General features: G+C 42.5%; 1 protein-coding gene across 2 annotated transcripts in view; it reads right to left on the bottom strand.

Moving 5' to 3' along the window:
- Positions 1–631: 631 nt before the first annotated feature.
- The window catches only part of LOC147030747 (sulfotransferase 1C2-like), a 30,423-nt gene continuing 13,381 nt past the window's right edge, over positions 632–17,673 (bottom strand). For both annotated transcript variants that reach the window (XM_085875117.1, XM_085875118.1), the window contains exons 3-8: positions 13,226–13,354; positions 3,867–3,964; positions 3,560–3,686; positions 1,274–1,368; positions 980–1,160; positions 632–854 (exon numbers count right to left, since the gene is read on the bottom strand). In XM_085875117.1, the coding sequence (XP_085731243.1) occupies positions 736–854; positions 980–1,160; positions 1,274–1,368; positions 3,560–3,686; positions 3,867–3,964; positions 13,226–13,354 (749 nt within the window). In that variant the 3' untranslated portion in view covers positions 632–735. The remainder of the gene's footprint in view (positions 855–979; positions 1,161–1,273; positions 1,369–3,559; positions 3,687–3,866; positions 3,965–13,225; positions 13,355–17,673) is intronic.

Raw genomic sequence — 17,673 nt, 5'->3', positions numbered from 1 at the left:
TGTTGTAATTGTAGATGTGTGCTCTCCGTGTGCCGCGGAATAAATGTGCATCATGTTGAACTGTTTTCCCGTTTCGCTTCGTCTTTTCTTTAATTGAATCTCCATCTTGCTTCACGTAAAGGGTTGGTCGTGGGCTTAATACGCCCGATAATTAATCGGAACCGTCGAGGCCGACGATAACACCGCTCGGTTATCCCGATATTACGGAACGGGTCGCTTAAGTGGCCCGTGTCAGGAGTCGACCTGCGGCGAGGTGCGATCCCCCGGTCTACCCTCCGCGTGGGTACTTAGGTAGGTCGAGTTTGGAGAACAACCCTATCCCACGCGGGGGGCCGATTGGCACGATCGTGGTGAGGCCGAAAGGCCCACCCGTGACTAGCTCCAGGCGTTAGTCCGAGAGGGTCATGACAGAATTGTCCGTCCGGTGGGCGACGTGCCGCGATTCGAGTTACGTGGCCGTTCGCACGCCGGCGGGCGCGAATTCGCAACAATATATATATATATATATATATATATATATATATATATATATATATATATATATATATATATATATATATATATATATATATGCTGTTAAAACTATCATAAAACATTTGACTTAAAAAATGAGAACAGTGAGCATTAAAGGTCAAGTTATGACATTTATTTTTTTTATGATTTCCACAATAATCACAACAACTAGTTTGCAGGAAAATGGTTGAAATGGTAACGTATTTGCTCAAGCATCTCACATCATCCTCTCAGTTCGTAGCGAAAGTTCAAGAATGTGTCTTTCAGGTGTTCGGTGATGAGCTGATTCAGTAACTCATTCTGTGCTACTGTAAAGTGATGCTTCCAATCACCCACTTCCCCTGATGGAACAAAGGACAGAGAAAACAATGAAGATGATTTGGCAAAATGGGAGTCGAGCAATGTTAATTAGCATGTTGGGAGAGTGCTCCATTTTACATCAGCAATCCAAGGCTCGTACGTGTACCTTTGCGCATAAACGGTGAGACGTTCATGTTCCAAATTCTTTCCTTTATGGTGGTGTAATTGGTCATTGGATTCTCTCTCATGGTCTCAAATGTAGTGTTTCGCACCACTGAAGCAATCTGCTCTGAGGACAGCTTCCGATCGAGGAAAGAGGCGACACGGTCAGTCTCATGGGCCAGATCCTGCAAAGTACAGCCGAGAAGTTCCGAGAAGATTTTTGTGCAATGGAAGAGTTTATTGTGCAGTGTTGGATTGTATTTACCCTCTCTAAGCTAAATTCAAATTTAGAAATCACCTCTTTCATGTCCTCATAGAAGACGAAGAGGATATCAGCCTTTTCTCGACGAGACCACCATTCCTTCACGTGTTCAAACCAGGAGCCCCATAACACTACAAAACAAAATGAGATTAAAACACAGTTCTATGGAATCCTAGGCCCATCGTAAATTTTCCGATACAATGGTCAATACTACTAATCAATGCCTTTGACCACTTTTAGCCATACTCTAATCACTTTGGTATTTCCACTGTGAATTCGGAATAACAAGTCGACTCATAACCTTCAACATTACACTTCCGTAGTGTTAGTTGTGTCACGTGCTTTTAACACAGTCTGACACCCTGCCCTGCTCACCAAACTCTCTTCCTGTGGTGTCCAAGGCCATCTCCACTGATGGCTCGCAGACTTCCTCTCCTGTCGCAGTCACCGTGTGGCCCTAAATGGAGTTCTTTCATTCCCCCTTCCTGTCCAGGCTGGAGTTCCTCAAGGTAGCGTTCTGGGCCCTGTTCTTTTTCTGGTTTTCATCAATGATCTCTCTGACTCTCTGGAAAATCCTCTTTATCTCTTCTCTGGTGACTCCACCGTCTGCCGTACCATCGGTCATCCCTCAGACTGGCAAGCAGCAGCTTCTTCGCTCACTGCAGATCTGGATAAAATCACAAACTGGTCCAACACGTGGAAAATGTCTTTCAATCCAGACAAATCTCACACTCTCACTATGTCTCTTTGAAAGGACCGTTTCGAACCCCCCCCCCCCATCCACTTTCTCAACAATCCTCTGTAAGAAGTCCTTTCTTTCAAGCTTCTGGGTCTCACTATCTGCCATGACCTTTCCTGGGAAAGCCACATTTCAAATCTTGCCTCCAAAGCCAGTCGCCAACTGGGAATCCTCCGTCGTGCAAAGTCCTTCCTTGGCCCACCTGAGCTCCTGACCACTTACAAAGCTTTTGTCTGCAAGCTGATGGAGTACTGCTCTCCCCTCTGGACTGGTGCTCCTGCCTCCCACCTTTCTCGGCTTCACGCTGTAGAAACCAAGGCATTTCGGATCATTGGTATCTCCCGCAATGAGGCTGAGTCTTTGGGCCTCTCACTCTCTCACCGCAGGATGGTCGGTGGTCTTTTTGTCTTCTACCGTCTCTTCTCCAGCCTCGCCCCTGCCCCCCTTCTCTCTCTCCAATTTGTCCCCACCACATTTCCACAGGGCGCCCAAGGTCCGCCAACAACCCCCTTCTGGTAAAACTACCAAAATCACGAATCACTGCTCACCTTCACTCTTTCATTCCTCTTTTTTCCCCGCCTTTGGAAGCAATGCCCTCACTCTATTCATTCCCATTTTTCCCTCCAGGCCTTCAAAAGAGCTGTTCACCACCACCTATCCAAATCCTCGATCTTTTCTACCCCCGATAATCCACCCAAGCCCACCTCCTTCAAATTACCTGCTTTCCTTCCTGAAAGTCTCTGTAATGTCCATCTTCTATTCCCCATGTTCCCCGTCCCATCCCTGTCCCTTCCACAGATCTCCAAATGTCTCTGTTCCCCATTGTTTTGTCCCTCCCACTCCCTCCGCTCTTGTCTCATGTCCCCCATGATGTGTGTTGTGTGTTCGCTCTCACATGAGCCTCTCACATGAGCCTAACCCTAACAAAAAAAAAAAAACTATTAATGAATGCAAGCGAGTCGTCTCCCCTGACATCCCCACCCTGTTCACCCCTCTACTACATCTCAATTCTACCAGAGGACACACATTCATTTTCTGTCTCCTCCCATCATATGCAGGATATGGGGGTGCCGCTAATGCGGTGCCCTGTAGGTTCGAGAAGGAATTTGCAATTTTGGCAGAAAGGATCAGCTGTCTGACTGCCCAGATTATATTAACCAACCCTAAAAGAGATGCAATACCAAGAGCTCTATGGCCTCACAATCTGTCACGCACATCAAGCTGGCCACTACCTTGGCCTCATCTGCAAAGCAAAGTCCATTTTGAGCTCATCACATTATGGAGGGCACGAATCCAAAGCAAGAATGCCAAAATCACTTCACCTTTCCATTGGTGATTTGTGTACCTCAATATTTGGTTGAGAAAATTAATTGTCCCTGTAGTCAAGGAATAGTTGGCAAAATGAATTGTTTCCATCATCAAAGCCAAGTAATAGAATACTAAATATTTTATTCCAATAAAAAAAAGTCCCAATATCCAGGTGAAGCAAAAGTGAAGTCTCTCTGATAGTATCATGACGATGAAACAAACCAACACAAATGTCAGCAATATTTTCTCGACGCCAGATAATCATCTGCCCTCACCTTCTCCAGCCAGGGACTTTTGCAAAAACTGCTCCCAGGTTCCGGGTTTGGGCAAAAATAATGACATACGATGGAAATAGTAATTGGAAACGATGACATCCTTGATGTTCCGAGCAACGTAAATCATCTGAAAAAGAAGATTAAATAGAACCATTGTGGACTAATAAACAGCACTTAATTTATAGCTGAAAGTTTACAGCTGGGTTGGTATTCAAATCCAGGGTAGACAGTTGAGAGGTGAGTGTGTGAACCTTTAGGCCATCCTGCCAACCCATTAACAGCACTCAGAGGTCAATGCATGCATTACCTTGCATTTCTGCTCCCAGAAGGATTGTGGCAGTAAGTCAGCACGAAGGTGAGTCTTAATAACTCGAGGAGAGGCCATTCCTTCAATAACCTCCACACCTGAAAACCACAATAAACATAAGTCAGATTTAAATCAGATGTCATAAAGTACAAAATGTTATAAAAATGGGGTCGTATCATAACATATGGCTTGTAGCATGGTATTGTGTACACTGTGGTCCTAAATGAGGAGAAAGCTTAGAAATTGAACCCAGTTTTAATAAGATAAACAATGTTAATGTTATATAATGCCCAATTGTCTGTGCTTTCAGAAAATGTATACTTTGCTGTGGGTCCTATGGATATAGTTGCTTACAAAGCATGTTTTTTTTTATCCAAACACAGGCGATTTATTCCATTTTTATAGCTCATTTTTTAGAAATGGGTTACATGTATGATTGTATATGTTGTCCAAAATGGTTGAAAATGCATTTTTTTTTTGTTTGCTATATATCATTATACATAAGAATAGAACAATTCCTCAAAACAGTACATTTCTTATGACCTTCTGCATATCTTGGCACCTTCAAATATGTAAAATCTCAGATTTTGCAAAATTTCACCCAGTCATAGTGAAGCTTACAAAATCTTATTCCAGAAATTTGAAATGCATCTGATAGAACATCTTAAATAGCAATTTACTTCTGCATAAAGTGATGATTTAAGATGGCAAGTTTCAACATGGATCATTACTACATACCAGTTTTTTAGGTTCACTTCCATGATTGGGTCAAAAATGTTAGGAAGTACGTAACAAATTGCATTTATCAAACTGCTACAACATTTTATAACCATAGAATAAGTTTACCAAGATGGCCCTATGATATAAAAATCAATACCAAAGGCCAGTTTGTGTTCAGTATACAGAACATCAAAGGTCGTTAGGAAGTATGTAACATTTTAAAGAAATCTGCACTTTTAATCCTAAGATGTTAGTTTGGTTCATCACAGCATGTATTTGTATGGTTAAGTATATGTGCATATATATTTATGACCTGAATGAACACTGATCAATTTGTTAATTTCATATGACCTTGACCTATTTGCTCAAGGTCAAATATCAGGTAAACCAAATATTCTCCATCTGTGTGGTTTCCAATTAGTGTATAATACATATCTAAGCCATCAGACCAATTTTAGAATGATATGAGTGGTTCCTTGATACAGATATAATTGATAACCAACTTTGACCCTGTCAGAGCAATAGAAAGAGGAAGAATTAAGCTCTTCCCAAATAGATCCTGAATCCCCATGATGTTGGCTAACAAATGATGTGCAAAACTTAATCATACAATGACTTTTATTTTTTGGTCCCCCGTGTCCTAAATGTGTACATAATACCTTGCTACAAGCCATATTGCAGATAAGCTAATTCTTTGTGCTGCATATATGACTAGTATGTGTAAGAAAATCACAGATAAGCTTTTGGACCAATAAGGGTGCATTTTCTTTTTAAGGGGCTGTAGGCATTTTCTGCACTTTATCCAAGGATATAAATTTCCCTCAAACATTGACAACCAAGTCGACAAGCTATATTTTCCCCATTCATGCAAAGTCACCCCATTAATGTTAGGGTTGTGTCACTTTCAAAGAATCGCTTCCAAAAATTAAAACATTCTCGTATCCGGATACAGCAAAATCGAATCAATTCGTCCTTGTCACACACCCAACCGATCCACCGAGTTTCATCCAAATCTGGCCATAACTTTGAGATGTCGTGTTATATATTGTTTTTGGCGCCATCTTTCAATAGTGAAGAATCACTAAATTTCTAGTATCCGGATTCGGATCCACCAAAATCTAAACAATTCGTCCTCGTTGTTCACCCAGCCTGTCCACCAAGTTTCGTCTGAATCCGTCCATAACTTTTTTGATATCGTGCTCACAGACAAAAAAACAGGATAGACAGACGGGCGTGAAAACAACCTGTATATCCGCCTTTGGTGGCGGAGGTAATAAAAACACCGAGAGGGAGAGAGGGGCTGAAAAAATAAAGGAGAAGGATGAGACATGGACTGATGAACAAAAATAAATTGCAAACAAACAAGTGTTGGGACTCCCCCAACTCCAACATATTTTTTTGATATTGAGGGGTATTGCCAGATGGACCAATCATCAAAGAGAGCGCATGAAGCAGTCAATCTCGCTGGCATTCCCAGCCAGTCTCCATGTTGCAGCACTAATGCCAAAACAAGGAAACAACATTTCAGACTCAAACACTTTCTGGTAAGGGAGAGGGCTGTTTTCCTCTGCCCCTCTGTTTCTAAGCTTGCTTCTCCATCTCCCTTTACATCCTCCATCCCAACCAGGTAGCATTTCTTTCCTGTTTTCAGCATTTTCCAACACAAGCTGTCCATCCGACTGGAGTCTATCCTCGAAACTGGATGCCTGCATTTCTTTCCTATTCAGCACGTGCATGCAATATCTCGGCCTGAGGCATGTCATATGAATTTGGGATTGGAGCTAAAAGTCATAGGACACGATTTTATTTCCGAATTTCAGCAATTACATTTTGTTTTATGGGAGTACAGGACAGTATATTCTTTTGGAATCCATTATTTATATACTGTATGCTTTAAGACTAATTTATATAATAATTTCAATGAAGTTCGGCATGTTTTTAGTCATTGTTCTATTCAAATTATAGACTCAGTTGATGTTGATAATTTTGATAATAAAGACGAGTGTAATGTTGTGCGAGGGTGCAGAGAGAATTTTTGGATCAGGACACTATGTGTGATATATCCTTTGGGCCTTAATGACAGGGTACAAGGTACTGGGTCAGTTTCTGAAGGTCATGTTTTTGTTAACGAGTATTTTACTAATCCAATCAGGAGACCCATAGGTTATGGGTGTCGTAGTTAGTGTCATACAGCTGCAAAAATGGAAATTTCAGGGATAATTGAGAAACTTAAAGGTTTTTCATGATTTTTATGTTCTTCTGAAGTCATGTTCCAAACAAGTTTAAGCTACATATTCTCCAGAGTTTAGCAGGTTCATATGACATGTGCTCGTTTTTGATCGAAGCTTTTTGTAACAGGGTTCTGGTAAAGAAGTCTACTCCCAAAGTTGATAGTATCCACGAGTTCTTAGTTTGTGATTTTTCCAGAAAGCAGGTAGATAGGCTTTGGCTTCATTCAATGTGTAGGGATACTAGTGTAAAGAGTTTATTACAAGTTAAAGTTAGGGAGTGAAACCCCATTGAAGGTTTATTTCACTTTCACCAAGACCATAGGACAATCATTCAATTTAGGTAAATTTCTTAAAACTCTTCATGTCGGTAGAGTAAAGAACATTTTGGAAGCTGACTCTGCAAGTTCATCTCCCCCTTTTTTATATGGTCCTTGTGGACATGTAGTTTCTGGGGATTTGAATATAATTAGTAATCGTGAAATTAGGGATGTGATGAAAATGGGAGCTAAATATAGGGAACCAGCAACTCAACCTTGGAGCTGCATTAGGTCTTAAGTTGTGGATTCTGTCTCTAATTTTGTTAACAAAATGCACATCAACTTTAAGTTATCTGTAAACAGTTTTAATGCATGGTTTAATAGAGTTGTGGAAGTCTCAGATAATAGGATTAAATTTTTTTTAGGAGTCGAGGCTTGCTTTCACTGGGTCGGTCTAAACCAGTGTTGAACAAGCTGAGTGTTCGTAAAGACATTCAGGATCTCCAATATAGCTACATAATAGCTCCAGTGGATAAGGCTACTAATAATTTTGTTGGGGTTTGTAAAATGTTTTATGTCGAGGTTTTATTAAGAGAGTTAGACATTGATACGGTTACTTTCACTAGTTTTGTAAATAGCACATATGTTCCTCTTCATAAGTCATTCCAAGATATTATCTCTGAGCATCAGGAAGTTTTAGTTAATAATTTTGGTATTAAATGTAAAGAGGTAAATCTTTGTATTCCTCGACTTTTCTGGATCCCAATGCTTTAAAACAACCCATACAAGTATAGGTTTATAGCGGGTGCCAGGTAGTGTTCCACCACACAGTTATAGTTTTGTTTTTGTTTTTTTTGTCTACATTGTAAAGGCTAACAGCTAACGCATGCTTGTATGAGAGCTAACACACAACGCACAGCAAGGGGGGCATGATACAAGAGGGGCGTGGGAAGGACAAAACAGTGGGGAACAGAGACATTAGGAGATCTGTGGAAGGGAGAGGAATGGGGTGGGGAACACGGGATATACAAGATGGACATTACAGGGACTTTCAGGAAGGAAAGCAGGGAATTTGAAGGAGATGGGTTTGATGTAGATTAATGGGGGTAGAAAAGATCGAGGATTTGGATGGGGGAAGATAAGACGTGGTGATGAATGGCTGTTTTGAAGGCCTAGAGGGAAGAATGGGATTTAACAGAGTGTGGGAGTTTATTCCAAAGGCGGGAAAAAAGAGGAATGAAAGAGTGAAGGTGAGCAGTGCTTCGTGATTTTGGTAGTTTTACCAGAAGGGGGTTGCGAGTGGACCTTGAGCGCCTTGCGGAAATATAGGAGGGAAATATAGCAGACAGAGCGGGGTGGGGAGACAGAAAGACCACCAGCCTGCCTGCGGTGAGAGAGTGAGAGGCCGAAAGACACAGCCTCATTGCGGGAGATGCCAATGATTCAAAATGCCTTGGTTTCCACAGCGTGAAGCCGAGAAAGGTGAGAGGCAGGAGCACCAGCCCAGAGGGGAGAGCAGTACTCCATCACGCTGCGGACAAAAGTTTTGCATGTCGCCAGGAGCTTAGGTGGGCCGAGGAAGGACTTTGCACGATGGAGGATTCCCAGTCTGTGACTGGCTTTGGAGGCCAGGTTGGAAACGTGGCTTTCTCAGGAAAGATCATGTCAGATAGTGAGACCCAGAAGCTTGAATGAAAGGACTTCTTCCAGCAGATTGTTGAGAAAGTAGATGGGGTGGGGGGGGGGGTTCCAAACGGTCCTTTCAGAGAGACAAAGTGAGAGTGTGAGATTTGTCAGGATTGAAAGACATGTTCCATGTGTTGGACCAGTTTGTGATTATACCCAGATCTGCAGAGGGCGAAGAAGCTGCTGCTTGCCGGTCTGAGGGATGATAGATGTTACGGCAGAGGGTGGAGTCATCAGCAAAGAGATAAAGAGGATTTTCCAGAGAGTCAGAGAGATCATTGATGAAAACCAGAAAAAGAACAGGGCCTAGAACGCTGCCTTGAAGAACTTCAGCCAGGACAGGAAGAGGGAATGAGAGAACTCCATTTCGGGCCACACGTTGGCTGCGGCAGGAGAGGAAGTCTGCGAGCCATGAGTGGAGATGGCCTTGGATCCCAGAGGAAGAGAGCTTGGTGAGCAGGGCAGGGTGCCAGACCTTGTCAAAAGCACGTGATATGTCTTGGGATATGACTGATTTCATGTCTGGCGTTGAGGACTTCCATCCATTGTTGGGAGAGCAGAAGCAGCATGTCCAAGGAAGAGTGACCTGGTCTGAAACCAAATTGATGATCGTAAATAAAGCCAATAAAGTAAATTGGAGAAGAGGAAGGATTTAATGTCTGAAGCGATGATGGATTCCATAACCTTGCTGATTGGGGGAAGGCTGATTAGTCTGTAGTTGCAAGGATCTGTTTTTGCACCTTTGTTATGCAGGGCAGTGATGTTTGCTGATTTCCAAGTAGATGACTTTGAGCAAATCAGAGGGTGAATTGAACAGAGAGAGGGTGAGCAAGAGCAGAAGAGCAGGTTTTTAGAACAGGTGGGCTGATGCCGTCTGGACTGGTTGCAGAATTTGAGTCGAGGTTTGACAGCAAGCTCTCCACCTTGTCAGGAGAAAAGGACACAGAGTCCAGGAAGAGCTGGGTGTGACTGGGTAAAGTGGGTGCAGGAAGCGATGCGTTTGGGAAAGTGATGTGGTCGGAAGAGATGTTCTGTGTTGTTACATACGTACAACATAATGAGTCATTACTTCTTAAAAATTTGTTTCGTCCAATATATATTTGATAACTTATTTTCATTAAAAATAGCAATTTCTGGTATGTCATTCCCATTTGATCACAGATCATGCTGGATTCTGGGATTTTATGTGCTGTGATTATTTGTTTGTTGTCTGCATATGTTTTTTTAGTGTGTGTGTGTGTGTGTGTGTGTGTGTGTGTGTGTGTGTGTGTGTGTGTGTGTGTGTGTGTGTGTGTGTGTGTGTGTGTGTGTGTGTGTGTGTGTGTGTGTGTGTGTGTGTGTGTGTGCGCGTGTGTGTGCGTGTGTGTGCGTGTGTGTGCGTGTGCATGTCCGTGTGGTATAGGGAATATGACAAGCTGGATAGGGAATATGACCAGTACAACTGGAATGTGTTTCTAAAGAAAATGTCCAGATGTATTCACTGAGGTCAAATTGCTTCAAGGGAGTATATTTCCCCAGTCTGTTTGAAGCAGACTGACTTTTGACCTACATACCCTAGAAATCTATCACAATACCCTAAAGAGTTGTGTTTGACGTCGTTCTATCATTCTGTGGGTCATTCTGTGCCAAGAAGGAATTAACACGTCTGGATTTGAAATATATGTGATGACCATTCAACCAAGTCAAGCTGGGGCTGTATGAAGGCCGAAGATAAGCTCCATCTGGAGGATGTCAAAACCTGGCAAAGTTGGCGCCAGCGTCTGAAAAAATAAAAATACAATGTCTCACTGAACATTATATTGTTACGAATCTGGAAGCCATTTGCACACAGACAGACAGCAGCCCCCACAGTTCAGTTATTTCGATAAGTATGTGTTTATAGTCAGGGTCCCGTCCTTCTGTCTAATGGGAATTTCGTGTGTGCGCTACGAGTTACTTTTATATTCAGGTTTTGTATATCTTTAAATCTTCACCCTTCGTTTTCGCACCAGCACCATCCATCACCCACGTGCAGCGTGTCACGTACAGGAGTGAGGTTCCCTCCGCCCACTGTGAGCTCATCCAATCAACGGTGGCCACGAGTCGCCCAACAACCCCTCGTCCAATCCAGAGGCGAGTACCTCAGAGCGGTTCCCTCGACCCGCGGGGGAGGGGAAGGATAAGAGGAGGTGGGGAGGCGTGGAGGACAAAAGAAGGTTTGCCCCGTTGAGAAGAAAAAGGTTCACCCCGTCGTAAAGAAAGAGAAGGAGAAGAAGCCTCGTCTTGCCTGCTGGCGTTCTCGTCTACCCGCGGGTGCTTGTCTGGTCCGTTCCCTTGCTGGCTGGCGTCTGTTGCATCTTCCCTGGTCCCTGGTGCTTGGTGCTGTGTTGTTGGCGGCAGGTTCGAGTCCCGCCACCGGACAAGCTCGACCAGACCGCACGAGGCGGACAGGTGCAAGAATAGGCCCCTGCCTTCGGCTCGCCTTCCCTCTGAGCTGAGAGGCCGAGATAAAGACGTGCCGTGTTCATTGCATGTTAAATTTTCATATTCAGATAACTCTGCTCTTTATGTGCTCCCCTGCCCCCCTGATAAATAAACCCCTGTTAAATGTCCCAGCTCGTTTTCTGTTCTTTCTCCCATTGACCCAGCATAGTGCGTATTGAGAATTAGTGAGGCCGTTCGTGCTATAAATTGTTCATTTGGACCGACGGATCTTGGTAATCCCCACTCGGTTTACACCCAGATCGGGCTCAGTAAACGGTCCGTTCCGCCCGAGGTCCGTCGAGGGTGTGGTTTTCCCCGGTAGTTAGATGACGTGGGTACTGGGGTTTATTGAAATTAGGCAATTAACCCAACCCCACGCCGTCAAATTATTGGCGACCACGGTCCGCGAAGGGACCTGTGACCTTTCGGACTTATCCAAGAGTCACGACCTAAATTCCGGGTGTTCGGTGGGAGACGACTCTACTGCTCCACCTTGTGGTCGTTTATCGCCACCAAACCCCGGCCCACAACAATATAAGGGGCTAAGATTCTCCATGCATTTCAGAGATTTGGAGCAAGTCAGTATTCAGTTCACTCCATGTGCATATGAGTGTTTGCATTTGTTTATGTTAATTGTTAAATAAATGTTCAATTGTACAAATGACTTTAAAAATTATTCTACAATGTCCTCAACCATTTCTCAGATATGCATTTACTAATGTTCAAACTTGGCACCCAGATAAAGAATGATTGCTTACATATGCACTTCTGTAACTCCAAGTTACACACATGGAGTCACAGAAGTCCTTTGCTGCAGTGCCATATGGCTGGTGAGGAAGTTACCAACACCCAGCTAATCGACATGATAAAAGTAGAAATCATCACATAAGAGATAGACTGTAACTTAAACAGGTTGTCAGCATTTCTAAAAGGAATTTCAGTCTGTGGATAAACTGAATAAATTGATCAACACTACTTAGCCCAATTGCTTATCGCCAACAATCCTCCACATACTATGATACATGATTATGAAGATATCCCATTTCCGTAACTACAATACAGATTGTAATCCATACTATAAAAGAAGCCATGCTTGCGTGTTCCACCCATTGGTTGGACAGTTCGCCTGACTCCACCCACCATTTCTATACTCTGGCCACAAATTTAGGAACCCTTGAGAACCCCTTATAATTACCCTTGAAACCCTTTGGAACCCTTTCTCTCAAGCAAGGCTTTTACTGTGAAGGTTATGCAAGTCTTCACTATTTTCTCTTAAATTTTGAGTTGAACAGGATGGGTTTCTGTGAAGTCGGTGATAGCATGATAGAGGAGCAGAAAACGTTAAATATTCCGTTATTTCGACATGGGAATGTGCTTTTGCTTTTAGGAGTCGTTGCTGGCATGAAAGTCTTTTTTTTTTGTTTCGACATAATTTTCATCATTTAAATGAAAGAGTGGCAATTTGGTGTTGGTTAACCGTAATTGTTGCGTTCCGGAATGCAAATCGGACTCACGGAAACATAGAAATATATGAGAAATGAGATGTCGAGTTCCTACCATTTCCGATTTATGGAATAGAGTGGTGGCCCGTGCACGCACGCACGCACGCACGCACACACACACTAGAAGTCCACAAGAGAAGAGCCTGGTTTATAGGGGTTTCCACACATACATGCCGAGCATTCTGGGGTGTATTACTGTATGTCATTTCAAAAGTCCAGTATTCTCTCAATGAAATGTGTTGCAAATTCTCAAAATTTTCAATCTATAGAAAAATGAAATAACTGCAGTTTGTTCAAAGTGCAGCGAGTTATTAAAGGCAATGAATCTTTCATTCAAAGTATAACTTGCGATTAATCACAATGAGCCAACACAAAATAACATTTCTCAAGATTAAATGATGCAGACAATGGTCTTGTGTTACAGAATGCTTTGGTTCAAGCAAAAGTACTGCAGATACTTTTACCAATAATTATGATGCTCTAACTTTTGTTTAACCAACCTAGTGGAGGAGGTGGAGGAATGGAAAGCTCGAGAAATGGTATACGATTGTAGATGGGAGCCCGTTGGCATTTCTCCATATCCCCACCATTCAGGATCTGGTCCACAAGTTCCTGCATCCATGTGGTACCTACACAGAAGAGATCTGTAATTACCTTTCTCATCACATCTGCATCATCAAGTCTCAGTACTACAGATGTAACAAGAGCGCAAGTGAGCACAATATACGCGCGAAAAAGTCTCTGTGACACACACACACGCACGCACGCACACACACAATTATATATTCAAACACGTCAATTTATGAAGAACAAGAAGGTATATACAGAATTGTGCTACTACATGGAAAACAGCAACCACTTTAGATGACGAACGTATGTCATGACACACCGTCGCCACAGTCTGTACCTATGTACCAAATATGAAATGTGAAAGTTGAAAACTTTCGGAGTTAGAGTGCGGACAGGAACGGACGGACAGACAGACAGACACGAACGGACGACCGGTATCACATAATACGCCCCGATATATATATATATATATATATATATATATATATATATATATATATATATATATATATATATCGGGCGTATAAAAATAAGTTGGTAAATTGGCCTGCATCACTAGAGTGCATAAAATTTCAATCATTATTGAAAAAGTCCATGGGGTTAATGTTTACAACTCACTTTTTGTATTGTTCATGGGAGCGTGGCTGTGCTGATGAATGAATAGAATACCTCCTGAAGGTTAGAGCAGAATTTTCTAATTTGTTTAGGGTACTTAGAGTTACAAGTGTACTCTTCACATCGGCCGCCATGTAATCTCAAACGACCAACTAATTTGACTTGACGAGACATTATATTAATACGCTAAGGCTAAGCCATATTTATGGACGTATCTACTCCAAAACTGCAGGATGGATTGTACAGCATAGGCTACGTGAGATCGCGCCAGATGGACAGGTTTGGGATTTTTTTGGGCGATTTTCTAATTTTTACATTAGTTTACATGGTGACGTGTGACGTCACCGCTGAGAGGCGTAATGACGTCATGACAATCGGTCATTTGCTGACGGCATTACGTCTGTCGTCGACAGACCGTCACCGCTGAGAGGCGCAATGCCACTCCTAGAAAACAGCGTCTGCAATGTAAAACCATCTTCTGCACATGCTGACTACCTCAGTCAGTGCATTTGACAAAAAAATGTAACAAGAAACATTGTATGTCAAGAAATTCTATAAATCACATTGTGAACACTGGATATATTGACGTCCTAACGAACCCTCACTTTAGAAACCACGCGGAGCGCGGGTTTGGCTAGTTCAGTTTAACGTCCATCTGAGTGACTTTACAGACATAGATGCATCCGCCTGGCTGCAAAACACCAGGGTGGCAGTTTATAGCTGGGCCGAGGTTCCAACCCAGGCGAGACAACTCGAATACACATTGCTGGGCTATACTGCTTAGTACAAATTTGATGCTTTTTTTCTTTCTTTCTTTTTTTCCCCTGGGTCAATCCACTCCAATCAGTCTCATCTTAAAGCCAATACTCCTACCTATCATATGCTTACCACAAATGCTATTATAAAAAGGGGGAAGCAAGGACAAATCAATACATTTCACATTAATTAAAAAAATAATCCTGATGAATAATCAAGCATAGCAGCTTGACGAAGGATAAGAGGGGCGGTGGACATCCAAACTAAGTCCGACGGACCGTAGAGAAGCCGCCAGATTGAGGCGATGCTGAAGGCCATTGTCCTGCACACAATGTCCCACAGGACCCTGTCTACCTTCCTCCAAGGGAAATTTCAGAATCTGTGGATGGAGCCAGTGTTTTCCACTCCAGAAAAAGTTTATTATGGTTTTCTGTATATTCAACAAAAAAGTTTAGCAGGTGGTATGGCTTTGATCCTGTGCCACAATAGGGATGCTGTTCAGTTGTTGATGACCAGGATTCGGCCTCGGTAAAGACCCAGTCACACCTTGACGTTTTAGCCAGCTTATGCCGATTTTTGAAAAAATTGTCTAAAACGCAAGCACACGCCGAATACGTTATGGGTAAGTTTTGGAAACATTAAGAGCACGCTGAAAAACACTGCCATACGTCGTAGTACGCTGGCTTTCATCGTTGTACTTTGCGGTTGTCCTCAAATTTTACATGCTTGAAATTTTACGACTTATGCCAGCGTATGACTCACACGTTCCGCATAACGCTGGCCATAAGTTGTAGGCACGTTACGCGATCGTTGACACACGTTACTTGTAAGTTTTTCATAAGTCAAAACACGTCAAGGTAATGGTTAGAGTCAGTGTTCCAGACTCCCTGGTTTTTTTTTGTTTTTTTCTTCGGTATGACAGTGATGTTGACACTTCAATTTCTAGTGCGGTTATGATTTAAATCGTTGAGCAGCAGCCTTTTAATTATATTATATTATAACCACACTAGAAATCGAAGTGTCAACATCACCATCATACCGAAGAAAAAAAAACCAAAAAAAAACCAGGGAGTCTGGAACACTGACGCTAACCATTACCTCGACATGCTTCGACTTATGAGTAACTTACAAGTAACTTTTATTGACATGTGCCAACTATCGCATATCGTGCGTACAACTTATTCCCATCACATGCGGAACATGTGAGGCATACGGCAAGTACGTCGTAAAATGTTTAACACGTTTAAAATTACAAGACGTACTCCACTTACTACGACGTATGATAGCGTACTTTAGCGTTCTATTCACGTATACCAAACTTACCCATACCGTATTCGACGTGCCCCAACGTTTTAGACACATTTTTCAGAGGTCGGCATACGCTGGCAAGATTGCCAAGGTGTGACTGCGATGTTGACACTTCCATTTCTCCGGCGGTTATGATTTGAATCGTGTGCGGCAGCCTTTTAATAGGCTACGCCATGTGATCGTCAGCGATATGTGCAGCGCGCTATGCATAAGTTAGACTATCATTGGGCATAGGTTGCGAACGCTGACAACAGGCTAAGCATTCGTTGGTATAAGTTATCAATAAGACAATGAAACGTTCTGTGTCTTTTACTAATATGTTATGCATATGACCAACTCGTTATGAATACGTCCGAATCTTTAAAAAAAACATCAAAAGTTCAAGGTAAGCCAGCGTTTTACATACATTTTAATACGTTGCCATTGCTGGCTAAAACGTCAAGGTGTGACTGGGCCTGAAGAGAGCAGAGCCAGTAAGCCTTTCCATTTCAGCAGTTTTTGTTTGAGAGCTTCAGCAAGACCATCCCAATTCTTTGCCTGTGTTACTGCATCACCGATGAAAACACCAAGGTACTTTATTCCGTTGTAGGACCAGGTGAGGCATTCCGGAAGAACAGGCATGGGCAGCTGGCATGGGCCTTTCCACAGTGCCTGGCACTTGTGCCAGTTTATTGCAGCTGAAGAAACTAAACCATTATAGTTCAAGCAGTCCACCAGTTTCTTGATCTCCTTGCTTGTGCGTACAATGGCACAAATATCATCAGCATAGGCAGAAACTTTCACAGGTTTTATCTGAAGATTTGTATATCCAGTTACGAAGCTACACACTTTGATTAGGAGAGGCTCAATAGTTAAAGAGTACAAAATGCCAGACAAAGGACATCCTTGATGGATACCCCTTCCAACCTTTACAAGTGAAGTCAGTTCAGAGTTTACTCTGAGTACTGAGGAAATGCAATTATGAAAAAGTTTTCTAAAGGAGGTAAACCTGGGACCAAGTCCAAAACACTCGAGAACCTTGAAAAATATACATTATTAACACGGTCAAAAGCTTTCTCTTGGTCGAGCACAATCAAATCAAGATAATCATATTTACCTTTACACACATCCCAAAGATCTCTTATTAGGAATATGTTATCATGTATCTGTCTGTTGGGGATACAATAAGACAACACTTTGAATCAAAGACTCTAGAATGGGGGAGATGTGTCGAGCTAGGGTTTTAGAAAATATTTTATAATCGAAAGTTAAAAGAGAGATTGGGTGCCAGTTACCATTTAGCTGAGGGTCCCCTTTTTTAGGCAATAAACTAATTACTGCTCTATGACAGCTCATTGGCAACTCACCACATTGTAAACAGCTAGTAAAGACCTCCAAATGCTCTGGACCTAGTAAGGACCAAAAGGATTTGTAAAATTCGACTGGAAGTCTGTCTAGTCCAGGAGATTTTCCAGTCAGCAGAGAAGCAAGCGAGAGTGTAAGCTCTTCCAAGGAAGGTAAGGAATCAAGCTGATCCCTTTGAGCAGCGCTTAACATGGGTAGATCAGATGTGAAATATTGTATCGCATCATTGTCAACATCATTTGCCGTAAACAGGTCTGTAAAGAAGTTATGGACCTCTTTCTTTATATTATCTTGTGATGTCACAATGTCCGCAGTTGAGAGCTTTCGGGTTTCGATTTGCCTTTGATGGGTCTTC

This window comes from Eptatretus burgeri, chromosome 3 (assembly GCF_056783735.1).
Source record: "Eptatretus burgeri isolate ZD-2024b chromosome 3, Ebu_testis_v1, whole genome shotgun sequence".
Lineage (NCBI taxonomy): Eukaryota > Metazoa > Chordata > Myxini > Myxiniformes > Myxinidae > Eptatretus > Eptatretus burgeri.
This window is presented reverse-complemented; position numbering and strand designations above follow the sequence as displayed.